The sequence below is a fragment of the Thermobia domestica genome, chromosome 15 (assembly GCF_964235325.1).
Source record: "Thermobia domestica chromosome 15, izTheDome1.hap1.1, whole genome shotgun sequence".
NCBI classification, from domain to species: Eukaryota; Metazoa; Arthropoda; class Insecta; order Zygentoma; family Lepismatidae; genus Thermobia; species Thermobia domestica.
The window spans coordinates 106,732,506-106,760,147 of record NC_137468.1 but is presented as its reverse complement, the minus strand read 5'-3'; the positions used below and the strand labels follow the sequence as shown (position 1 = coordinate 106,760,147).

At 36.2% G+C, this 27,642-nt stretch overlaps 1 protein-coding gene across 1 annotated transcript; it reads left to right on the top strand.

The window, feature by feature from the left end:
* The first annotated feature begins 4 nt into the window (after nucleotides 1-4).
* Nucleotides 5-27,642, top strand: LOC145671189 (COMM domain-containing protein 3). Its single transcript, XM_081740040.1, has 3 exons — nucleotides 5-179; nucleotides 21,531-21,802; nucleotides 25,212-27,642. Exons 1-3 carry the CDS (start codon nucleotides 20-22, stop codon nucleotides 25,383-25,385), a joined length of 606 nt encoding a protein of 201 aa, XP_081596166.1. The 5' UTR covers nucleotides 5-19; the 3' UTR covers nucleotides 25,386-27,642.

Here is a 27,642-nt window from a genome sequence, read left to right as displayed (position 1 = left end):
CAACTAAATTTTTTTTACAATGACGAAGAAGAAGAAGAAGAAAATTAAAATGGATATGGCGGAGAATATAATGAGTGGTTTACGTTTAGTAGGATCTTCGTCAAAAATATCTGAAGAATCTTTTATGAAATTATTAGAAAGTACCACAAATTGTCTTTGTAGTGACAATGTTTTGCAAGGTACCTTTTGTCCTTTTAGTAAGATTTTACGGGTAAACTTATAACCTTAACATTTTGGACTTAATTTGCAGCCCAAAGGCCTCACAGTTAAAGTGGAAAACAATAAATAGGTCTACTGAATCCAACCTAAACTAGTATAATTTCATGTGCTTTTACGTACACAGGTCATTACAGGAAAACACAAATCATAAGGAATAAATTATTTTAGTGTAGGATAAGTTCGACTCCCACAACTAAGAACATTTCTTGTACTATTCTCGGTAACTCTTTACTTTGGGCAAGGCAGTGATATCCCGTCACTGTTAGTATTAATCACAGGTCTCATTGGTTCCTTTCTGTTGCTAGGGATTATTCATAGACTATGTACGACCTTAAAAAGGCAGTAATAAGGGTTCTTTAATTTACTACAATATTGCCCTTGTACTTAATGCAATCAGTTCCTGTCACTGCCTTGCCTAAACTAAAGATTTGCCTTATTCTCTTTCAGGTAAACAAGGGGCCGCGGTGGCTCAGTGGTAGAGCGTTCACCTCTGGTGCTTGCGGTCCTGGGTTCGATCCCAGCCCCTGCCAAGTGAACTTTGTGGTGGACAAACACCGTGTGCGTGGGTTTTCTCGGGGTTCTCCCGCTTCCTCCAACTTTCTTCATTCCACCATTTCATTCATTACTCATCATCACCGTCTCCTTTGGCCTCACCGGCATAAGCGTGGGACGTAAAACTCAAAGATTTCATTTCATTTTTTCTTTCAGGTAAACATAATTTCATTATTTATGTAGGTCTTCCATCAAGAAATGCATTCCTAGTACATAATAGGTTTTTTCTTGTGAAAGGAGTTACATTCCTTGGTGCTGATTCACTTTAGGAGGTAAAACTGTTACGGGTATAAATACAGTGACTGCAATTCCAAAAAAAACGGCTGGATTTAGTATAGCCCGCTCCCCCAGTGATTTTTAACGAATCATAGTGATTCTAACGATTCGTATTAGTTCATAATGAATCGGAATCGCATGTTATAGAGATTTAAGATGTAAATCTTGTGGTAAGGAAGCTTTAGTATAAGTAGTAGTAGTAGTAGTGGTAGTTAGTAGCAATAGTAGTAGTAGTAGTAGTAGGAACGGGTTAGAAGCCCCGCAGGGGTTGGTTGGGTTCTGTTCTCGATATAAGTAGTAGTAGTAGTAGAGTAGTAAAGTAGTAGTAGTAGTGACTCCTCCAGTTCCGGTGACAAAGAACTGGGGGGAGCGGGCTCTACACAAGCCAAACGGCTTTTATGCCGCAGTGTGTAGAATCTTCAGAATTAAATTCGGTAAAATTTTCTCATTTATCAGGAAATTCACTCTCACTACCTTAGAAAGTATTTCTCAAAAATTCCTCAGTGCACATTTACTTATGAATGCTTCACTGTTTTGTGTGTAAATACTGCGTCCGGAAATATCTCATAAAGCCACAAACCCACCTAGGCCACAAAAGCAACAATGTTATGTAACTAAGGCTGGGTAGGATTGCTCCAGGAGCAGCGTAGGGCGCTTCCAAAGAAAGCAGGCGCGTCAGCGACAGTGGGTATGTTCCGGGGTTTTCCCAAGTGAGGTCGGACCCAACTGGGTTTTTGAGTTTTTTCTTAATATACCAGCTGAACCTGCGCTCTCTACACAGCGCATCATTCACATATGAGCATAAATCTCATTCCTCACAACATCTATAGATATTCCTTTACAGACACAAGTGAAAGATGTCAAGGAGTATCACAAAGTGGAGATTTTTTCGATTATTTTTTTCTCAGTATCTTCCACCGTTTGCAAAATTTAAGCCTAATTCCTGTTGGAGTTTCTAAGTCATGTATGACCAGTGTTTTCTTTCTTGCATGCAGTTTGTAATGAGCAAATACGTTACATACATAATTAATTATAATGTGTTATATATGGTGTTCACTGGGCAGAACACTCCAAAAATAAAGATTCATTTTAGACTGGAGAAATGGTTATCCTTCCTTTTTCAGTATTATATAGCCAGGAAACAAATGCCTGAGACATTCAACCCGTATATACAACAATGTGGTGTTGGAATGTATAATGCGTAGGATATGATGCTTTAGTTTTTTTTTTTTTTTTTTAAATTCAACACCTCCAGTGTACCCGTAAAAATGTAATAAAGAAATAATGGCCATTTTTTTTTAAATATTCAATTAGAACTGAACAGTCTATGTAAAATTTGCAATCCATCAGTGAAAACGTCATCTTTCTAGAGCCTGTAATTTCCGAGATCTCAAGTGTCGAAAGGATTGGCCACAAACATATGGTTTAAAATAACTCCAAAGATGGCACAATTCATTTAAAGCACAATTCATTTGCATTGATTTTGGAGAAGGCTTATTAAAATACAAAGGCTTTGAAGAATAGCTTTAAAACATAAACTTTTTGGTACAACTAAGGTGATTACATTGAAAGTGATTTTTTATCAGATTTTTGACTTTCCGTGGACGAATTAGATGCTTTCATGTTAAAGTATACAACAACATTCAACGTTAGACCTATGTAAAGTTCTTAATGCACTGAATAAATAAAAAAGCTTACCTTAGCCTGAGATAATTATAGAACAAATTTATGTATGGATTGTGTTTATAGCCTATTTGAAGTAAAATAAGCAATTTTATATTTTACAAAATACTTTCCGTGAATAGTGTGCTCGGGCCGCCGGGGGACGTTATCTCTCATACATTTGACGAGGCAATAGGTGCCTGTATAACCAGTAAATTTATAAATACATTAGTAAAACTATTAGTATTATTTAATACATTTAATGGTAACACAAGTATTTTTCAGTAACATTTGGTTTTCCAACAACAGTTGTTTAGTTCAGTCATTAGTTGCTACTCCTCAAATAAGCATTATGTGGAATCAACACGAGCAATAGCGTAAGAACTCTTGTCAAATTTAAGAAGCTTCATGCTGGGAGTTCCGAAGACTATGTAACACTACTATTTCAAGTGTGAATTTAAACTTCCGTCCTAGTGAAAGTGTCGATGTACAGTAAAGAAAGCTGCATTTTCAGGGAAAACCCGTCGTGAAAGAAGTGCTCGGGAAATTCTCGCAGTTGAACGCACAAAGCATCGAATCTGGAAGATATTTAATTTCATTTAAGACATTTTGAAACATTTATTTTATAAAATATGAATTATCTCTTTGTTTTAAATTAATATATTTGGTATTCATATTTGGTGAACGTTACTAGGACTCCTGGGATGACTCCATCTATATCTGTTCGTTTGTCTGTCTTTACCACATACATATTACAGGGTCCACATTCATATCAGGGTACAAGCACGAGACACATTAAATTTCCTATATAGATTTTGGCGGCATACCAACGTAAATTTTCAAAATGGCGACCTTTTTTCAAAATACCGGGTATCCACGCTACGAAACGCAATTTTTGATCTTTTTAAATAGAAATTTTCAGAGTAGAAGCACGAGACACTGTAAATGAGCTATATATATATATATATTTTAGCGGTGATCTAACGTAAAATTTCAAAATAGGGGGTATCCACACTGCAGCGTGCAATTTTCGGACTTTTTAAGTTGAAAATATGAGAGTAGAAGCCAGAGACAGTCTAAATTTGCTGTATAGATTTTCTCGCCTATCCAATGTAAATTTTCAAAATGGCGGCCATTTTTTTCTAAACAGTAGTGAACAGAAAACTGTTGCTAGTTGCGACAATGACAATCTTGAAATATAAATCACATTTTAGTACTTCTACCGCAAAGACATTGAAATATTTCGAAAAAGCCCATATGGGCACAGGTGGGTTGGGTTTTTCAAAAATACCCAGGTATTTTCAAACTGGTATCTGCGTAAACGATGATGTCACTGTAAACACGACGTTACGTTAGGTTAGTTCCTTTCTTAATACGTTCACTGCAATTACTGAAGTTTTCGGTTTATATAGTTCCTACACTGCATTCAAGGAATTATGGACAACTGACTCGTTTTAGTATGGGACTTGAGTTGAGTTGATTTTAACATCCCTTTCAGCAGCGAGACTATATGAGACGTGGACCTACTGATTAACGTGAAATCCGAACCACATGAGCTCCCGCCGGGAATCGAACCCGGGTCTTCCACGCCAAAGGCGCGTATGCTAACCGCTTAGCCACGGAAAAGCTCGGTGTGGGACTTGAATAAGTACTCTGATAAATAACGTTCCATGTTCTCACTTTGCCATATTTCATAACGTGCCATGTTTCCACAGCATCAACACAATGTCCACTCTTGAATATGTAACGTTTCTCCATTTCTTTAGTTCCAGTGCCTTCATACATTTGTTAAACTTTCTGCTCAGTTTCAATAATCCGTGCCGCTCCTCAAAACACAGTAACCCTTCTTCACTAACATACGTTCTTATAAGACTCAAAATCGAAATGTTACGTAGGAGAGGCATCTTGTTTGAATACAGGGAACTAATAATACGAAAAACACGCAGCTTTTCACATGTTAAAATAGTTATCACATTAAAGTTGTATAGTTAGCGTAAATTTCTCGAAAAATAACAAATTCACCATTTCTTTTCACCATTGGACGTATTTTACATATTTCTGGACATACTCTTTGACACTTAACCCCCCCCCCCCCCAAGAAAAAAAAAACTAGGTTACCTCTTATAAGCATGGATGTTATCTAACCGAGTCAATCCAGGTACGTAGCAGGTTCGTTTGAGGGAGCACGAGCGTTAGCAACTGTGGGTATACGCGTAAACGAAGATAGTTCTTTATATTTTAATTCTAAAAACCTAGTGTCGCATATGAGAAGAAATTTAAGAGCGTGCATTGCCCCCAATGTTGCCTTCACATAGACTTCAGTTCATCATGGCGTCCTTATACAGTAATGTGCGGTTAAAAGGATACATTTTGCATTACGCTTTTCTACATTATTTATCGCGTTACAGGTAATATCATTATATATTTTTAGTAGTTATACATTGCTCTTGTGAAAAAACATTATATATTTCTTCTGTAAATTTAGCAAATTAGTGTCTACATAAAAGAGTGTAGGTCAATTTGCTACAACATTAACTTCAAGCGGACAATTTGCCATTGTGTAGTTTCGTTATAAACAACGCATGTCTTATAAAAACTGGAGTGGTGGAAAGGTAAGAAGTTATAAACTAGTCCAGTTGTTGAAATTTTTGTATAAATATTATCCGCGTCCCGAATTTACAATGGAGTGTTGCGAAATATAACTTCCAAGGGGTAAATAGTGACTTAAGATTTTTTCAGGCTTTCCAGATATCCAAAACCATTAAGCATGGAATTTGAAATTCTATGTTAATAATGTCTTTGTTTTCGGATGCAGGTAAGACGAAATTTCGCAAGTGTGACCGTGAAAGGGGAACTTGAAAGTTTTTATGCCGCTCTTCCGATATCTGAAACTATTTGGTGTAAAACCTTGTAATTTTTTATAAATATTCGCCTTGTATCCTAGGTCAACGGTAAGGGAGTTCTATAAAATATGGCCCTAAGTTGGAAAACGTCAGCGGTGTAACTCCAGTAACAGTGAACTCGCATCAACTAGTATTTTGAAACCAGAGAAAGAAGTTTATCTTTCAAATAATTTTCATAAACGGTCACTGTCTATCGGTCACGAACTCAGGAAACGATCGTGAAAGTGAATTAAAAGTCACGAAACATAGTTTTTGGGTCAGGTTTTTTTTTTATTATTATTATTTATTTATTTATTTATTTATTTTACACATAGAAGTAGAGACAGGAAACTTTTGTTGTATAAAACCTCAAACTTCACCGCCAAAATTGTCTGTGGTCGGCTTTAGACGCTACCAAATCGCATGCATGAAAATTCGCTCTTGAGATTGTCCTTCAGTTGGCATCATTGAGCAGTGGCGATGCAAATCGCATCGCATCGTCGAAACCATCTATGCATCTAAGTAGTTTATCTAACTATGAGAAGACTATTTTATCGCTCCAGGGAACAGCCTTAGTTTTTGAATGTTTCGAAATATCGTTTGGTAAAGAATTGGTCACGAAACTTCATTTTGAATCAGATTTTAATAGACACCCTGATAAAGCTTTTTCTTCCCGGGCGAGAAAGGGATATTCTTCTATTATTGTCTTAAATACTCTTGTCATAAAGAAGGGTAAATCCAACTATTAAGAGGCTTCATCCCGGCGAAATTCAAATACCGTTAATTTTACAGTAATTATGTGATATCTTCAAATAGCTAAAAGATAATCGAAATGTGAAACAAGAGCGCCCTAGACAATATCATTTTACATGAGATACCGTTATCACGACTCACTTATCTACTTTCAATTTCGAGCCATTTTGAAAATCGGCATTTATTTTCGCGTTTCTAAACGGCTGATAACGGAATGCCACTAGGTGACTTGTGATAACGGTACCTCACGCAAAATAATATTGTCTAGAGCGCTCTTGTTCCACATTTCAATTATCTTTTATCTATTTGAAGATATCACATAATTACTGTAAAATTAGCGGTATTTTAATTTTGCCGGGATGAGGCCTCTTAATTGATGGTATGCAATCTTACGGAATATTTTCCTCTTTCTAATCATGGGAGACGCTCTTTCTTGCTCGCTAAGCGTTCCTACTCAGATATTCCTTTGGGTCCAAGAAAATTGTGCCGAATCATGTGTAACCAGAAACAACACTCTCACCTTCCCCCCCCCCCCCCTACCTTCCCACACACACACACACACAACTGACAAAAGACAAAACGTAGGGAGTGTCTCAGGATCAGGGTTGGCTGGTACCAGCTGGTTTTTTCAAAAAAAAAAAAAAAAAAAAAAAAAAAAAAAAAAAAAAAAAAACCTGGTTTAAACCAAAAAACGAAGAATGTTCGTAAAAGTGTAACTATTCGCAAAATCTTTATGAACACACATTTGTGGGTTACCACATTTCACTCCCATATATTACTCGTACTATATTCAGACCTAAATTCCACATTCATTACTCAAAGAGATTATATTACAAAAGCAACCTTTTTTTTATGTAACTTTATGGATGTTCCTTTTGTGATTTTTTTTTTAATAGTTTGTTATTATTGTTATGCAACTAAAGGAAAATTCTAAACACTGTTTCATTTTAATTTTGTTTACTATTGATAAAATACATCGAAATGCCGTACTTTTTGGGAGGGGGGTCATACAAACCCCACGAGAGGCAATTATCGAAATCATAAGAATCTTTGGTAACTATTTATGTATAAATGGGTCAGAGCCAAAGTGGACTCAAATAATTCGTATCTTTATTCATTTTTCTTACTGGTATGCAAAGTAAGTCGTTATATTTCTTTAACTTGGACTAATAAAAGTTGTAGTGAACTGACTTGGGCTAAACTAGTTCTTCTGTACTCTGTAGTACTTTGAAATTGTCCATATGTAATTCTGTATAATGGTTACACTTGTGCAATTGTTTATCTTTTTGTCCTTCTGTACTAATGACTCTTGACGATTATATTAACAAATATGTAAAGATTAGCCCAACGTATTTTTACCAGGAATCCTTCGTGAGTGAGTCGGCAGACGTATCGCATTTGTGGCCAATTAGTCCAGGTTTCGAGTTCAAATGGAGGACAATTTCTCTTGGAAAGCCGAGATGCGGTTTGGATTCACCTTTAAGCTTATGTGACCCCTTCCAGCATAACCCGGTTGTTGCATACTAACACCAAGGCGAAACAAGCATATTTCTGTCCATATGTGATATAAATACATAGAGCAAATTATTTAAACCAAAAAAACTTGGTTTAAATCAAAAAAACGGATTTAAACCTAAAAACTTGGTTTTTTTTTTGTTTTTTCAATAAAAAACATGGTTTTTGCGAACCCTGCTCAGGATACAAATAAAAGGGAAAATTACTAAAACAACTAGTTGTGGTCTACAGAAAAATATAACATAGTATTGCCAATAAATTTCCAAGTACAGTTAATCTGTCCAGCAATACCTATAATTCCATTAACAAAATTATGATTTTGCTTTGGTACTGGCAAATACATTAACCATATTTTTCAAAATCGAGACCTCCATTAATCTCTCTCTTCATTTCTCCTGAGCGTCTGTTGCCTGTGCTTAAATACGGACCTGTACGCCGTTAACAGAGGTTATGTTGAGAAAGAGTTTGGCGTATTGTTGCACTTCAATTTCTTAATAGGGTAGTACGTAAAACATTGTATTTTCCAGCGTATGTGAAAGTTTGGATTTATCCATACAGCATACCAATATCAGAGATAAAGGTAATACTATAAATAACAAGAATTAAGTACTGTTAGGTTGTTCTATAATAGATTTAGACAGTATGAAAACTAAGGTGTGCGAGTTGGTTAAACTAGTGTATTTTAGTTTTTTTTTTTTCTATTTTATTTATTTTTTAAAATGAAATAGTAGCATGGGGAAAGCTAATACAATCAATCAGTTAATTTTTAAAATAATACATACATATGCATGTGTCTGTGTTCTTACCGTTCTCGGCAAAATTCTAGTAATTCCACATAAAATAGTTGAACACTTACGTGTAGGGTTTGTGTATAATCGTAGAACAGTATATTGTGTGCGGTGGGAAATAGGCCGCACCCCTATCTAAATTACAGGGTGGATTGATTTAAATCACGATTTAATTCAAGATTTAAATCACTTGATTTTTTAAAATAAAAATTGTTGCAGTATTGTTGAGGTATTCAGTTAATGGTAAGATCGACTCTGAGGTTGCAATCAAAAAGTGATAGATTAACTTTAAATAGTGAAAAAATATTTTAATGTGCATCATCATGAGATTTAAGAAGAGAAAGTTGTGAAATCGGTTTCCATATCCGTTAAGTATTAGTAAAATAAACTTCCATAAACTATCTTGGATTAACAGAACGTTATGACGTAATTTCTTTTTGCAACTTTCAACAATGAAGAGTTTTGAACAATATTTTAAATATTTTTTAAAATGATATAAGTTTCAACGATTTTAAACAAATTGCAGAATGAACTAATGGAATCATCAAGTGACGGTTCAAGTGTTCCATCGGTTGAATCAGCCGAATCAGGTGAATCTAATATACTTAAGATTGATTCAGTTGCCAACATTAGCAGGCCTAGTAATGGCCGTTTATCTACTAACTCTAAGAATTTGTTACCATGTCCTCAATGTGGAAAACACTATGTGAATTCCAGAGGATTAGCTATACACATAGGTAAAAAGCATCAGGTTATAAATGGGGACGAAGAATGTTGTCATATCTATAATAATAGCTATCCTGATTATAAAACTAGAAGAACTAACATCTCTAACCGCAATAAAAGCACAGAGGATTTGACGTTGTCTAACTTGGGCAAAATATTAATATCGTTAAGATCCTCAACACATATTTTAAGACGTGTCCCTCGAGGTGCTCGAGCTACAGTTGCTGATGCACTTGCCGATGTGTTACATAGAGTAACTATTTCAAATGACGAAAGAGATTGGATCAGCATGTTTCTATTTCCATTAGTTGCACTAACTGCTCCCAAAAAATCTGAAAATGTAAAAAATCTTACCTCGTGGGTAAAACAAAGAGTTCGTCTTTTATGTGATGTAGGTATTGACGCCTTAACCTGGCATCCAACAAAGATCAGGAAATCTATTCCAAAACAGAATGTTTCCAATCTTAAGATTGTAGAAAACAAAGTAGGTCTTCGAAGTTTTCTCCTAAACCAAAAGTTGTAAGCAATGTGGAAGAATTATATTTTATCTATTTAGCGCTAAGATATTTAACTTGTTCATACGGCCGTCCTTTCCTAATATTGTCCAGATATTTTGTCCAGTTTTCCCTTCAATTTTTTCTTCCAGCATATTTTCATTCGCACTGAAGTTCAAAATTACGTAGAAGAATTTACTATGATGGATTCCAAGTCTTACCCAGAGCCGTCCCATGTCAAATCAAAGACAAAATTTACCTTACCATCTCAGATTGTCATGAAATTTTGCAGAAGGGTACCACTCATATAGATTAAGAAATATATCAAATTTCATCTTTATATATTAACCATTATTACAGATAAGGCTATGTAAAGTTTCAAAGAATTGCCCAAAATAGTATGTTCAATGTATTTTGAAATTGGAATTGCAGCTCTCCTAACTGAGCTAGAGACCTGGTTGAAGTCTCATTTTATAGTATGTTCCATGCCCTTTCCTGTGGTATACAACATCGTATAGGCTTATAGGCTGATACAGAATTGTTTTTTCAAAATCAAAATCAAAATTTTACTGCAAAATTTTTCAAAAATACACATTTTAAAATTTTGAAATTAATTCCATGAATAGATAGTATTGTTGTAAAGCACGTAGCAAAGTATGAATTTGGGATGATAATGGGTTCATTGTTTAAAAAATTCAAAACTAACAGTAGAGTTTTCATTAATACCCTGTACCTAGCTAAAAAATACAAGTATGAAGTTTTCTTTTTTTTTTCTTTTTTTTAAATTTACTTATGGGAATAAATATGAGGAGTAGAGTAATGGTTCTAAAACATATCATACAGACTTGTAGTCTACCGATTACCTCATTCTCTAAGAGTTTTAACTTAAAGCTAAGTTAAAGTGATGATACAAGGTGTGATTGGAAAGTTTTAAGACTGGGTTTGTAATTTAAAAATGGCAGTACTTACAGGCTATTGTGATGGATCTTCTTCAAAGTAATCCCCTGCTGAATGAACACACCGATTCCAACGGTGTTTCCACTTCTGGAAGCATTCCTGAAAATATTTTCCGTGATGGTGTGAAGCACTCTCCGTATTTGCTTGAATGTCCTCAAGTGAGTCAAATCTCTTCCCTTTCAATGACAATTTTAATTTAGGAAAGAGGTAGAAGTCGGCCGAAGCCAAATCTGAGGAATACGGGGGGTTGCGGAAGCACAGGAATGTTAAATTTGACCAAAAACCTGGGTCGAGAACGCACGATGCGCTGGTACATTGTCGTAGTGGAGAATCCAATTCTTTTCTTTCCGGAGGGCAGGCCTTTTCTGCCGCACATTTTCGCGCAGACGCTGAAGGACACTTTTGTAGTATTCCTGGTTGCTTGTCTACCCTCTAGGGGCAAATTCATGATGCACGATACCCTTAGAATCGAAAAAAAAAAAAACATCAACATTGCCTTCACATTCGACCGACTTTGTCGCGCTTTCTTTGGTCTTGATGAATCTGGGCACTTCCAATGAGAAGATTGGGCCCTTGTTTCTGGGTCATACCCATAAACCCATGATTCATCACCTGTTATTACCCTATTCAAGAAATCTGAGTCCATTTCAGCTGGATTAAACAGTTCTTGGGACACTTCAAGTCTGTGTTGTTTCTGCTCGTGTGACAACACTTTTGGAATAAATTTCCGGACACTCGAAACATGTTCACATCATCAGTTAAAATTGACTGAACCACATAGAAACTTAAATTCAGGTCTTCAGCCATCTCCCTAATTGTAAGTCTACGGTTCAAGCGCACTAAATCGCCAACTTTCGCAATGTTTTCGTTAGTTTTTGATGTTGAAGGCCGGCCAGACCGGGGTTCATACTCTACTGAAACCAGATAAACACGTTTGACCGGCTCAGACATTTGTCTCCAAAAGCTGTTTTTAAGAGTTCGTAAGTCGCCGAAGGAGATTTCCCAGTTTTAAAACAAAATTTCACACAAACGATGTTCCAATTTTTCATCCATTTTACGCACTTAAAAATCCGTCAAGACACACACACACACGCCAGCACTCAACTGGTTGCTACGCTGTACTGAATAAAGATATCTCGGTGCATGTTTCAACATGTCTCAAAAACACATCAAGCCAACACTTCCATGCTAACGGACGATTATATCTACTCCTCCTGAGCAGTGTTGCCAATTGTCTTAAAACTTTCCAATCACACCACGTACTTTTGAACTTGAGTTTTATAAAAGTTAATAAAATAATATTAATACGTTTCACGAAAGTGTTACTGTACATAAACCTGGTTAGTAAAAAGTGTACATCTAGCACTGGTACAACAGCAGGTTGACTTGTTTAAACCAGGTGTTTTTTTTTATTTTTATAAAAAAAGGTGTAAACAAAAAAATGCCACAAATCGTGTGAATTTCATAGTGACGTTTTCACATATCTCGAATTATCTGTTTTATTTGAATCTAGTTTTCGCCTTCTAATAAAGGGGTCTCGAAGAGTCCACAAAATTTCTGCAATCTGGAAACAGAGCAGTGGTTCAGATGCCACTTTCAGTAATATGTCTAATTCTTCATAACCTCGCTCTTACATATGGAAGTTAAGCCTAAACATACCAAACGAACTGAAGCATCTTCATCTGTAGGCCCGGGCTTACCCCAAAATTTTGAAAAATATAAACGTCTAAAAGATACTGCAAAGAAACAAATTCTATACATTTATATTTTTTAAAGAAAATAAAAAAAAACATTGCCCTACTCAAAATTAAAGCCCTGAAGCCGCCCGGCTAACGCAACAAATTCTATCTTATCTATCTGCTTGCCTGAATGTCTGTTTCATAGTTACCAATATTGTCATTGAGGTGTCATTTTACAGCATGCTCTTTCCTGTGATATACAACATCATATATAATAGTACAGAATTTGTTTTTCAAAATCAAAATCAAAATTTTACTTCAAATTTTTTTCAAAAAGTACATGTTTTAAAATTTTGAAATTAATTTCATGAATAGATACTGTTGTTGCAAAGCACATGGCAAAATATGAATTTCGGATGATGATGGGTTCATTGTTAAAAAAATCGACAATAACACTTGATTTTTCAAGAATACTCTGTACGCAGGTTAATAACACAAGAATGCTAAGTTTTACACTTCTGGGAAAATAAAAATGAACAGTTACTTGAAGAAAGAGTAGAGATAAGTCAATAGTAAAACTTTTCAATGAGTAGTAGGATATGTTTATCATTTGAAGTTTGAAAAGGCCACATTTGTTCTGTATACATCACTTTCAAAGAGAAGATAACCTCTTCCAATGGGAGTTACAGGATTCACTTTTATCAGAACGACCACTACTAACATCCACAGAATATCAGCATTTCTTGGATATGAGAATGATGGAGATGACCCAGGTGGATGAAGAAGTTATTTTTCCTTCATCAAGTTCTTAATTTTTCTGTAAAACATACCCGAGCCACAAATTTCCTTCATAAACAGCAGTGACATAGCCTGATATGTCCTCTAATTGAAGTTTATTTGGATATTTTGGCACTTCCTTTCCCTAACCCTGCACTTACCCTCATATTGAATTTGAACCCCCCTCCCCCTGAAAAGATGTGGATCTCCGAAATAAATTCTGCATACGTCCCTGATAACCAGTGCGCTAAAATGGCATTATACAAACAATGAATGCTGGAATTTTATTAGCTCATATTAAAAATTTAGTATGAGATATCATTGAAGAAAATTAGAAAGTCCAGTTAATAAGCTACAGATGTAGTCGATAAAGTTGCCTACTTTTTATCAGTATATTTAAGCAAAGTTAAAAATATTGGTAAGTATGAAACAGACATTCAGGCAAGCAGATAGATAAGATAGAATTTGTTGCGTTAGCCGGGCGGCTTCAGGGCTTTAATTTTGAGTAGGGCAATGTTTTTTTTTATTTTCTTTAAAAAAATATAAATGTATAGAATTTGTTTCTTCGCAGTATCGTTTAGACGTTTATATTTTTCAAAATTTTGGGGTAAGCCCGGGCCTACAGATGAAGATGCTTCAGTTCGTTTGGTTTGTTTAGGCTTAACTTCCATATGTAAGAGCGAGGTTATGAAGAATTAGACATATTACTGAAAGTGGCATCTAAACCGCTACTCTGTTTCCAGATTGTAGAAATTTTGTGGACTCTTCGAGACCTCTTTATTAGAAGGCGAAAACTAGATTCTAATAACACAGATAATTCGAGATATGTGAAATGGTCACTATGAAATTCACACGATTTGTGGCATTTTTTTGTTTACACCTTTTTTTATAAAAATAAAAAAAACACCTGGTTTAAACAAGTCAACCTGCTGTTGTACCAGTGCTAGATGTACACTTTTTACTAACCAGGTTTATGTACAGTAACACTTTCGTGAAACGTATTAATATTATTTTATTAACTTTTATAAAACTCAAGTTCAAAAGTACGTGGTGTGATTGGAAAGTTTTAAGACAATTGGCAACACTGCTCAGGAGGAGTAGATATAATCGTCCGTTAGCATGGAAGTGTTGGCTTGATGTGTTTTTGAGACATGTTGAAACATGCACCGAGATATCTTTATTCAGTACAGCGTAGCAACCAGTTGAGTGCTGGCGTGTGTGTGTCTTGGCGGATTTTTAAGTGCGTAAAATGGATGAAAAATTGGAACATCGTTTGTGTGAAATTTTGTTTTAAAACTGCGAAATCTCCTTCGGCGACTTACGAACTCTTAAAAACAGCTTTTGAAGACAAATGTCTGAGCCGGTCAAACGTGTTTATCTGGTTTCAGTAGAGGATGAACCCCGGTCGGGCCGGCCTTCAACATCAAAAACTAACGAAAACATTGCGAAAGTTGGCGATTTAATGCGCTCGAACCGTAGACTCACAATTAGGGAGATGGCTGAAGACCTGAATTTAAGTTTCTATGTGGTTCAGTCAATTTTAACTGATGATGTGAACATGTTTCGAGTGTCCGCGAAATTCATTCCAAAAGTGTTGTCACACGAGCAGAAACAACACAGACTTGAAGTGTCCCAAGAACTGTTTAATCCAGCTGAAATGGACTCAGATTTCTTGAATAGGGTAATAACAGGTGATGAATCATGGGTTTATGGGTATGACCCAGAAACAAGGGCCCAATCTTCTCATTAGAAGTGCCCAGATTCATCAAGACCAAAGAAAGCGCGACAAAGTCGGTCGAATGTGAAGGCAATGTTGATGTTTTTTTTTTTCGATTCTAAGGGTATCGTGCATCATGAATTAGCCCCTAGAGGGTAGACAGTCAACCAGGAATACTACAAAAGTGTCCTTCAGCGTCTGCGCGAAAATGTGCGGCAGAAAAGGCCTGCCCTCCGGAAAGAAAAGAATTGGATTCTCCACTACGACAATGCACCAGCGCATCGTGCGTTCTCGACCCAGGTTTTTGGTCAAATTTAACATTCCTGTGCTTCCGCAACCCCCCGTATTCCTCAGATTTGGCTCCGGCCGACTTCTACCTCTTTCCTAATTAAAATTGTCATTGAAAGGGAAGAGATTTTTTGACTCAATTGAGGACATTCAAGCAAATACGGAGAGTGCTTCACACCATCACGGAAAATATTTTCAGGAATGCTTCCAGAAGTGGAAACACCGTTGGAATCGGTGTGTTCATTCAGCAGGGGATTACTTTGAAGAAGATCCATCACAATAGCCTGTAAGTACTGCCATTTTTAAATTACAAACCCAGTCTTAAAACTTTCCAATCACACCTTGTATCATCACTTTAACTTAGCTTTAAGTTAAAAATCTTAGAGAATGAGGTAATCGGTAGACTACAAGTCTGTATGATATGTTTTAGAACCATTACTCTACTCCTCATATTTATTCCCATAAGTAAATTAAAAAAAAAAAAAAAAAACACCTTCATACTTGTATTTTTTAGCTAGGTACAGGGTATTAATGAAAACTCAGTTTTGAATTTTTTAAACAATGAACCCATTGTCATCCCAAATTCATACTTTGCTACGTGCTTTACAACAATACTATCTATTCATGGAATTAATTTCAAAATTTTAAATCGAATCGGTGTGTTCATTCAGCAGGGGATTACTTTGAAGAAGATCCATCACAATAGCCTGTAAGGAGAGCTGCAATTCCAATTTCAAAATACATTGAACATACTATTTTGGGCAATTCTTTGAAACTTTACATAGCCTTATCTGTAATAATGGTTAATATATAAAGATGAAATTTGATATATTTCTTAGTCTATATGAGTGGTACCCTTCTGCAAAATTTCATGACAATCTGAGATGGTAAGGTAAATTTTGTCTTTGATTTGACATGGGACGGCTCTGGATAAGACTTGGAATCCATCATAGTAAATTCTTCTACGTAATTTTGAACTTCAGTGCGAATGAAAATATGCTGGAAGAAAAAATTGAAGGGAAAACTGGACAAAATATCTGGACAATATTAGGAAAGGACGGCCGTATCTACATGTTAAAATATGTATTTTTGAAAAATTTTGCAGTAAAATTTTGATTTTGATTTTGAAAAAACAATTCTGTATCAGCCTATAAGCCTATACGATGTTGTATATCACAGGAAAGGGCATGGAACATACTATAAAATGAGACTTCAACCAGGTCTCTAGCTCAGTTAGGGGAGCTGCAATTCCAATTTCAAAATACATTGAACATACTATTTTGGGCAATTCTTTGAAACTTTACATAGCCTTATCTGTAATAATGGTTAATATATAAAGATGAAATTTGATATATTTCTTAGTCTATATGAGTGGTACCCTTCTGCAAAATTTCATGACAATCTGAGATGGTAAGGTAAATTTTGTCTTTGATTTGACATGGGACGGCTCTGGATAAGACTTGGAATCCATCATAGTAAATTCTTCTACGTAATTTTGAACTTCAGTGCGAATGAAAATATGCTGGAAGAAAAAATTGAAGGGAAAACTGGACAAAATATCTGGACAATAGTAGGAAAGGACGGCCGTATCTACATGTTAAATATCTTAGCGCCAAATAGATAAAATATTTTTCTTCCATATTGCTTACAACTTTCGGTTTAGGAGAAAACTTCGAAGACCTACTTCCTTCCTTTGATTTGTTTTTATTTATTTTCTCCACTCCTTGTCTGAGCAGGCGCTATAGAAATATACGGGTTACTCAAGTACGATTCTTTTCCTCTCTGTTTTTCCCTTTATTTTGGGGTTTACAGGAAGTTTCTTACAATTCTGCATGTATCTAGTATTAAGTTTTTCTGTATTTTCTTTATGACTTTTTCTTCAATTCCAGTTGTTTCAAGTACATTCAACGTCTTGTGGACCATTCCGATATCCGCTATTACTACTCGTGTTATTTTTACATTTTTGGTTTTCCATTGTTCTTTTATGTTTTGGGCTAGCTGTTTGCAGGGCTCATAGCGAGTCACTTTTTTAATAAAAGTTACTTTTTTCAAGTCGGTCACTAAAAGTTACGTTTTTAAAAAAAGTCACTAAAAGTTACTTTTGTGGGGGTAAAGTAATTTTTTCCTGTGATTTATGTTTTGCATCGGCAGTTTTCTAAGAAAAATATTATAAAAATAAATGGAAAAAGGCAGAAACTTGTTACTTATTACTCTTCTGAAAACTTCAGTACTTGCTGCCATGTGTAGCTGTGCTGCCACATGTAAATCAAGTCAGCTATATTCTCACTTCAATCTTTATTCTTTCTAAAGCACAATGGGTGGTTGATGGGTGCTTAAGCTCTCAAGGTGAATTTGAGAGCCCTTCTGTGTCTGTTCTTTCTTCTAGTTAACATTTGTAATTCATTTTAAAAGCTCATAATAAGGGTATAAACATAATCCAAAGTATTTGCTTTGATCTTATTGTGTTAAAGGAGAATGACATATATTAAGTGTTTACAGTTTATTTTTCATTGTATGCAGAATGTTGGTAGAAGCCATACGTATGTTTATTAATCATGTGGTACCAAGACAAACTTTGTAACAAACCAATTGTACAAAACAAAATCTTATTACCAGTTAATGGTAATCTAGATGCTATGTATTAATTACATTAATGTTGTATTATTGGACATAATGAAAATATAGAAATTTGGCCTTAACCCATCCAGATCTAAGTTGAAATACAAAACCGTGCGAAGTACGTAATTAATGAACCTCTAAACACAAGTAATCCATTTTTTTTATTAGCTGACAAACTTAAATAAAACAATTTTTAATCGTAACATGTTTTAACACGTTACGTATTTCAGCTATGGTCCAGCTATGATCTGTATTTTGGTTGGAAAAAAAAAATGTAAAATTCAATTTATGCCCAAGTTTGGCATCAAGGCTTAAAATTACTTTTTGATAGATTTTAGTCACTTTTTCATGTGGTTTTGACCACTTTTCAACTATTTAGAAGAGACCAGACCGCTATAAATCCTGTGTTTGTATTTTTCTATTTTGTCCCTTTGTACCTTCTGCAGATTTGTTTGGTGTTGTGATGTCTATTAGATGTATCTATCCCTTCTCTTTTCTTATTAGTGTGATGTTTAGCCTTTATGATGTATTTCTTTATCTGTTAGTATTGTTCTGTCCTAGTAAAGTTTGTTTCTAGTATAGCTTCCATTTGGTATTTTTTAATACGATACTTCTTCTGGTATCATTTTCTGTTTTATTGTTATTTCGTGATGTATGATTTTTTTGCTACTTCGTCGTGTCTTTCCTTGGGTTCGATTTATGTTATCATTAAGCATCCAATTGATATATGTTGTATTGTTTCTTGATATATTAGGCATCTTCTGCATTTATCATCTTATATTGCGATGTTTTTCAGAATGTGCTTTTTGTATTTATTACCTGGTCTTGTATTCGTTACATGGATCCTTCTGTTTCTGGGTACAAATCTCCTATTTTCATCCACTGAAATGTCATTTTTCTATCTACATGTTCTGGTTGACTTGTTCTGGAAATCGCCCATGGAGTGTTTTTCTCTCCATTGCTTCTTTATGTGCTGTGCTGTTTGTAATGTTGATTCTACTTTCTCGTCTAGCTTAGGTGAAGTGGTGTACGTATATATGTAGTCTACTGCTACTATTGATCTGCATAATTTTGATTTTCTTGTTTTGTGTAGAAATAATTTCTTAATATTTGAATTTGTCTGTAATATAGATTTTGGATGTTGATTAGTTCTCGTCCTCCTCCCTTTCGTGGTAATGACATTCTTTAGCAGCTCTTGGGTATAATATTCTGTTTTCTTTCTTTCTATTCTTACTTCAAACGAGTGTGTGAGAACCGGTTCTGCAAATGTATTAATGGCTTTACTAATGTTCTTATTGTTGAGGTTTGTTTTGCATATATTTTTCAGTTTCTGTTGGTAGTTTTGTGGTATTTCTGCTTTTACCTTTTAGTGTTCTGGGTTGATTGAATCCTAAATACTTCCTTCTGCTTCATGGTTTCTGTTGTCTCTTCTGTGGCTAACTTATATTCTTTGGTTATTTGTTTTACTCGATTAGCGTGCATTATTTGGCATTTTTCTGTTCCAAACTTCATTCTTACGTCTGTTGAGAATATTTCGGTGATCTTCAGTTGATTTTCCGTGCCTGCGTATAGTTCGATATATCCAATCCATATATATCAGATGCGTTATTTTAAGTTCTGTTTCTTTGTTTACTTTTATGTTGAATCCATGTTTCGTCTCGTCCAGTAATTCTGACAGTAGGTTGAGCCCTAAGCAGAATAGTGGGCTTATGCTATCTCCTTGGAAAATTCCTCTCCTCTATCTTTAGTTCTATCTGGTTATCTTTCAGATATAAAAGTTGTATTCCGTCTGCGTATATTGTTTTGTACGAAGTACATCAGTTTCTTGTTTAGTCCATAGGTTTTCAAACAGTAGCGGATCCAAGAATACGATATTGAGTCGTATGCTTTCTCATAATCTATGGATTCTGTGTATGTTTCTGTTTTTATCATAAGCGTGGATTGTTCTTACCGTGTTTATTATTAATTGTTCTTTACATGCTTGTGAGTATTTTCTACAATCTTTCAGCTGTTGTGCTATTATATTGTTCTCTTCGGTATTTTCTTATTTCGTTCGCAACGCATGCTGTCGTTGATTTATATATGGTGTTCAAGCACGTTAATGGTCTGTAGTTATTAGGCTTGTTGTCTTTTTGTTTCTTTTGAATTAGGTACGTCCTTCCTCTCGTAAGAAATTTCAGCATTTCTGCTGGGTTTCTTCTGTGAGGTTGTTCATGTAGTGTTTGTGTAGTGTTTTGAGTTGTTTATACCAATAATTTAGGATCTTATCATTTCATGGCACTTTCCAATTGTGTCTTCTCGTATTACTTCTTGGTCTGTTATTTCGTAGTTTTCCATTGATTTCCTTGTTTTCAGTTTCGTAATCTCTTTTATTCATTTCGCTTCAGTATTTCGTGTGTCTTCGGGTTCCCATAGTTGTTATTAATATTATGTAAGTGTTTCTTCCTTGATAATTAAACACGAAATATTCCAGAAATTCAGATCAATTGAGCACAGTGAAGATTAGAGGGCAAGCTGAGTTCCTATTACTTTTATGCCTCCATTTTTTGGTCTTTCTTATGTCCAAGATACAATCATCATTCGTTTCCAGCACTACATCTTGAACTTCCTTTGTTTTCTTTCTTAATAATGTAAATTTATTAACGAAGTATACCCTTTCCAGTTTTTAAAATAATGAGAGTTATTTTTTGGCACCAAGATAATCAATAATTGGAACTTGTATGAGTAGCATTTTGAGGGATGCATAGTGGCTCTGAGGTAGAGCGCACACCTCTAATGCGAGGAATCCTAGTTTGATCCTAGGCCATGTAAGATGTGGTATACAGCATTGTGTTCATGGATTTTCTCGAGATTTTTCCGCTTTCTGGTACATTATTATTTCATAATCACTTACTTTCTTTCATTAATAGTCCATCTCCTTTTGGATGGTCTCGAGTTCGATTCCGGTGGGGACACGATCGACAAAGTGTAAAAAGCTTTTTCAGGCCAGCCATCCTGAGTGGAGTTTTCTTGAATTTTCTTTATTAATACCAGGCAAATGCCGGGATGATACCTTACATAATGGTCCCAGACCGCTTCCTTTTTTTCCCTAGTTTCCCGGGTAGTGTGATCGCCGAGGAATGACATCCCTCATATGTGACGGGCTAACATGATCATAGATACCGAAAACTCAGAAATATAATTCCCAATCCGTTTCCGTCTCTCTTAGCTTACAGGGCATAGGCCAAGGACAAACAGTTTTTTTTTTTTTTTTTAAGTAGCATTTTGCCAAATCAGAGAGACTAAATCCACTTTTCCTGCTTCTTCATCTTTCCAGCAGTCTCCCCTCTATTTTGTGTTGCCTGAAGGTTTGAATTAGGCGCAGAGTGACCTTTCTGTATTGCAGCCAGTGATTTTTTCCTCTCTCTCTCCCTTAAAATGATACCTTGTGGATTGAGTGTATTTTCACAATTTTCAGAATGATGCGGAGACAAAAGACAAATGCAAAATTAAGTTCCGTAACGGTCAAGTATTAGAAAGTACTATCAAGAAAAGTTTAATTATCGTAAATATGTTGTTTATAATTGCTTAATTTGACTGCCTAATAGATAATCTCATGATGATTCCTTTCTCTCTCAATATTTTAGGACCAACACAATTAGTAGGACCAAAGCAAGATATTATGAAAGAGGCTTATGCAGTGTTAATGAGTTTCCTTGTGGAAGCGGCACGAAATGACACAGAACCTTCAGTTTTAACATCGACGTTAGAAGAATTCAATTTCGAACCTAGCCGAGCAGAGAAAGTGGTCAAATTGTATCAACAACACAAGCCAAGACTTCAAGCCGCTCTTAGTGCTGTTGGGGTGCACCCTCCACATATCATCGATGCGAGCTGGAGACAGGAATATTGCATTAAGGTACGCATAGATCGGATGTTTATTTGAGCGCCTCATAGCAACTTTTCTACATTTTGCCCTTTGCGCTGGACTAGTGTGTGGCGCACGGGCTCTCAGGTCCGATTTTCCGGTGGGAAAGCATTTGTCCACGTCTCATACAAGGACTCTAAACTTCAACAGACAGCCATCTTCATTTTTTCTTTGCTATTTCTTCCTTTTTCTGTATATGATCAAGCATTTATTAAAAGCTCTTTGTTAAAATGTACATATTTACTATTGTGTGATAATGTTTGCACTGTTTTCTGGTAAGTATATACCAATATATATAATTTATATAGAGAGCTCCCTCGTGCTGTGTGGGTAGCGTACTAGTCTTTGGCGCGAGAAATCCGAGTTCGATTCTCGCCGGAAGTTCATGCGGTTCGGATCCCATTTTAAGCTGGAAGTCCACGTCTCATGTAGCCTCGCTGCTAAAAGAGACGGTAAGCCCCAATCCAACCAACCAATCATTTGTATAAATATATAAAAAAAGAAATGGGAAAAAAGTAAGTTGATGTTCCATTTCTGACCATGGATCTAAGACGTCGACCTGTAGTACAGGGTGGGATCTGAAACAAACTTCTTTCGTCAGGTTTGGATATCAGAATATTTAATTATTCATTATTGTATATGTTTAGAATAACAATATTTGTTAAAAAGTATTACATTTGAATAGATACTTGGAGCAAGAAGAAACGAATGTGTGACTAAAGAAAGTTTGTCTAAAACTTCACAGTGATCAAATGGCATACAGCTAATATAATTAAGACACCTGGGATGAGAGAATACGATATTCGCATGTGAAATGGTGTATAAGATTCTGAAACGTTGGGAACGACATTTTTAAATAAACCACAAAGATGGGAAGACAGTTTAAAGGAGGATTTTTGAGCGGTGGTTTCAAACCTGGCTAGAATGTCTTCGTACAGGATAGGAACAAATTATTAGGTTTTGTTGTTACTATGAAACTATTGATTTTTTAGATCATAGAATGAGCGTATTTGATACCAGCACCTACAAGAAAGTTTCTCAATTCAGATTATAAGGCACAATTAACAAACTTAATCATTTGAGAATGAAAATAATGAAGGAAAGACAAATCAATTTTTCACTTCTTCCTGTAATTTCGTTTATTGTAGGGAGTATGTTTCGTGTATAACTTAGTTCTTCTGAATTTGATGCGGCAACATAACAGACTTGCTACTGGTATAACAATGCGGTTTGCCAGCTAGTGAGAAACTTTCACCGAAAAGCGAACTTTATCCTAATCTCAAAAACTCTAGCACTTTTATGTACATCGTATCGCCAAATTCTGCAGAATGGAATTATACATATCAGTAATGTCATGAAGGCTATCGTGCAGTTGTTTGAATTACCAATGAGCCAGTTTCCACTTGGCGAAAGTAATTTCATAAATAGTGTACACTTTTTGTGTGTGGGTGTGTGTGTGTGAGAGAGAGAGAGAGTGAGTGACTTGTTGTTACTCGTTTATTGTTTGAAGGGAATATCTTTACAGGCCTTCCATATAATCTGCATGCTTGGCAATGATGGAATCCCTACATCCATATAACTTCTGTATTCTTTGTGAAGTTGTCGAATGATTCTGGGAACGGGTGCAGAAAGTTTGTCCAGACATGGAAACCAACGTCCACGCATACGTTGTTTCAACTTTGGGAACAGGTCTTAGTCTGATGGACTCATATCTGGACTGCAAGGAGCATGACGTAACATTTCTCAACCGTGTTTGCGAAGCTTTTGATGCACAGTACTAGCGATGTGCGGGAGCGTTGTCATGGAGAATCAGTGGACCCACCCTGAGTAACTGGGAAGGGTTTTGTGCAGTTTCAGCAGGAATTCACAATAATACACTGTTGTGACACTTCTTCCACAGGAAACTCTGTGCGTTATTATAATTCCGTGGTAGTCGTAAGCAAAAATCATCCTTTGCTTGACCTTTGATTGAGGTCAGCGACACTTTTTTTGGTCTTGGAGAAGATGGAGCTCTCCACTCGTTGGATTGTGATTTTAACTCTGGTTCATAGTCTCTGATCCACGTTTCATCAATAGCAATAGTGTGACTCGGAAGGTATCCACCTTCAACGTTGAATCTTTGTTTCAGTACCGTCGCATTGTCCAGACGTGTCTGCTTCTGTTCAGCAGTCAAGAAGTGAGGGATCCATTGGTCCGAAATTTTTGTCTTCCGTAAATCACTTGTCAGAATTCTGTATATTGACGCAGATGGATTTCCTGTGATATCAGAAAGTTACTCACATGTCACACGACGATCTTGTTGAAGTGCATCTGCCACAAGTTGCACACTTCTTTCATTGGTTGATTATTTCGGCCTTCCTGGTCTTGTATCATCCTTTATGCTCACACGACTACTACAGGAACGAGTAGCCCAACGAGCACTGTGAATGTCTGTGGGTTTTGCCACGTAAAGTTTCAATCTTTATGTACTACCTCTGATCTTCAAGAGACACGTTACTCGAGACACCTGCCGCTTTCATTTCCAACACTTGTCACAGCCACACTGGTATACTGGAGAGCGCACAAGCATACGTTCTGCTGCCTCAAGACCTCAGCTTCAACTGACGAAATGTTTACCTCGATTTGATCATCCACTCTGCAGTGTTGCCATAGTATGCTTTATTTATGAAATAACTTAAACCTGGCTTTGATTGATGGAGACGATTGACTCCTGGTTTAAGGAGTCAGTCAAACTGTACCAGGGGCCAACAACCTCAGAGAGCGGATGAGCGGGTAGAGGTCTAGGTACCATCATGTCTTTAGGAAGGGAGATTGTCGTAAACGCAGATGAACCACAAGGTGCTCTACGGCATGAAGGATGCAAAGGTAATAGGAATACTATCTCATTATTTTTCTCCAAGATGAACGAATGAGGACAATAAACATAATGATGATTCTTCCTGAGGAAAATATTCTCCCTTTAGTATCTCCGGGTAAGAATCGGAAAAAATCATCAGAGGAAAAAATAATAATGTTCATTTCAGCATAGGAACTTGGAAATTGTGCTGTTTATTTTCAAAAGCCTTTTCTCGTTGCAACCTCTTCTACGTCGGTGTTGCCTTCTCAGTCCGCGCAGCAAAATTGACCATGACGCTTATGGATTCACAGCGAAGTCACCAAACGCTTGTCAATTAGATAATCACTTTTTGTAAGGCATTATGTCGATTTCCAGCTATTGCGACTATCGCACACATTTTCACGTTAAAGAGACGTTACGTCAACAGAGGACAGCGCCTTTAGACCTTAAGCGAGAAAAAAAACTTGTCAAGGTCATATAGATCTGATTAAAGTCGTACACATCAAAACAAATGCCGTTATGTGTTCTTTGTATTTTCTCAATAAAATACTCGTTTCTTTGCAGGGTAGCAGTATGGAACACGTGACGTCATACCAGTACTTGATAGATTTGCACACAGAGGAAGCAGAGGGTAAAGAAAAACATATTCAGTTTTCGTGCTCACTAGAAGAGTTACAGGACCTTGTTGGAAAATTAAGAGATGCAGTTAAACACGTGGAAAGAGTGGCAAATTCTTAGTTGTTTTCAACTTTTGTAACGTCTTGTATATAAGTTTATTATTTGATACATGTATATATTTGTGTAACTTTGTCTCAGAGGTGACTAATGATAAAGAAAAATTGAAATGGATGTTTCGTATTATATGATCTTCTAAGTTACTACTGTATAAAGCTTCAGCAGTGAGTATATATACGAGGGTTGGAAAGAAAGTCATAGCAACACATTCATAGAGTGCAAACCCTTCATTGTAGAACGTATGAACATTTATATTAATTCAGTGTGATCCGCAGCCATATTTATGACCCGCTGTCTCACTACCAGAAGACACTGGACAACATTAACAGTCTCGGTTTTATTGACGTTTACGACAGAATGCCCTATCGCCTGTAGAATGGCATATCTTGTAGGAAAGCGCTGTCCTGTAAAGAATTTCTTCAATCCGGAGAAGAAATCAAAGTTACAAGTGTTCATATCTGGAGTGTATGGAGATGTTCAAGAACGTCCTCATCGTTGGGGTAAATCTCTTCAAAAGCAGTAATGTGACACATAACAACACAATACGTGGACGTGCTTTGAATCGCTACCATTTCCTTCCCAAAATAGAATAAAAATATGTTTTATTAATTGACGGTAATATGTGGCATTAATTTTCTGGCCTGAAGAAACCCCGTGATAGAATATGACATCCTCCACATTGTGCACCATTATCAGCATTACTTTCAGAATCACGAGTTCTTAACACAATTTATCAGGCCATTCGTTGGAATGTCATTTCAATTGTGGCTCGTGTGATGGCTCCCAGGGTTTTGTCCATGCCGATGATACAGGTCTGCAAACGAGTTGCTTTCCACGTTCCAAATAATCACTGGAAGAGTATAATGCGTCCACGTTTGAACCTCTGTAAGGTGTTCTCGCATGTCTGTCTTGAACCTTCTGAATCTACTCCAACTTCGCAAATATGCCGTTATGGCGGTCCAGTTTTACATCAGTGACTCGCCTGTAAGCACACAGACACACTGCGCGATCGACACTGGGTACGATGGATACCTCCGGTACATACTAGGAAGCAATGTCGCGACAGTATTGCTAGTATTTTCTTTCTAACCCTCGTATAAGATGTTTTCAAGAATCATCGCCTAATAGGAGATTCTAATGTGAACAATTTAACCAGGTGAAAATTTAAAACACAAACCATATTTTCCTTTCAGTGCATTCACAAATAAATTGCATTTTTATAATAACCTTTAATATTATCAATAGCCTGGCATTCTAGTTAACATTATTTATCATGTGAAATAAATCTAATAAAAAATACTTCATATACGTATGTTTATGGTTTTTTTTTTTTTTTTAAGTAATAATTTCCAAAATGTTAATAATCTTCTTAATGTATTTTATTACTAGTACAGGGTGCTCAGAAAGTTACACAACCTTATGGGAAAACATTCCTCATTATTGCGTTCGGAGGTCACTGTCTGTTCAAAGAATAATGAACACGCCAATATACGTAATGTAGCGTCAATTTTCTGTAAATGCAGGGACAACTCCTTCAGTACATATGGGTTGTCACTGGCCCATACCGAGAATTATGGGCATTAATGTATCGATCAGTCGAGTTCCTTCTCTCCTGGCGTTACAGATTCCATAAATCAGAGACATTAATCTTTTCGGATATCCATGTCTTTAGACAGCAGATGCTGGATATCTTTAACTTTATAGGGGTACGATTTCAAACACTTGCGCAAGACCCCGTGGGTACTGCTAATGTAGAAGTCGGGTTGGTTTGAAAGTCGTCGTACTGACTATTTTGGGATTCTATGTAGCTTGCACATCGATCCTTGCATGTTACTCTTCTGTTAACAACCTTTGTTGACTGCTGCTCAGCGCATACTACAGTACTACCTGTCTTATGGACTTGTATAGCCGCTCGATGGAGAATTCCTGTAGTTCTTGGAGCATCTGTTCCTGTAGTTCTCTGTATAGGCTGTCTGGGTCAAAGCGTAACTCCTGGTGCGGATGTATTCTGTCAAGGTAACTATACGATATAGCAATGCATAGTTCGTGTCTGTTGTTATTCAGCACATATAATGAAGTAAAAACAATTCATGAGATTTCCCCATAAGGTTGCGTCAATTTTTGAACACACTGTGTATGAAAATATTTGTCTGGGTTTAGTCATTCCACAAAAGAAAATGTATTTGCACAAAGATACCATCGTTGTACATAGTCTCGTGTACAGGAACGAACTGAAATATAGGTACAAGTTTTAAATATA

Coding starts and splice junctions, on each gene's coding strand:
- LOC145671189 (XM_081740040.1), top strand. CDS start 20: ATGACGAAGAAGAAGAAGAAGAAAATTAAAATGGATATGGCGGAGAAT. Junction 180..21,530: donor TAGTGACAATGTTTTGCAAG/GTACCTTTTGTC, acceptor TCAATATTTTAG/GACCAACACAATTAGTAGGA. Junction 21,803..25,211: donor GACAGGAATATTGCATTAAG/GTACGCATAGAT, acceptor GTTTCTTTGCAG/GGTAGCAGTATGGAACACGT.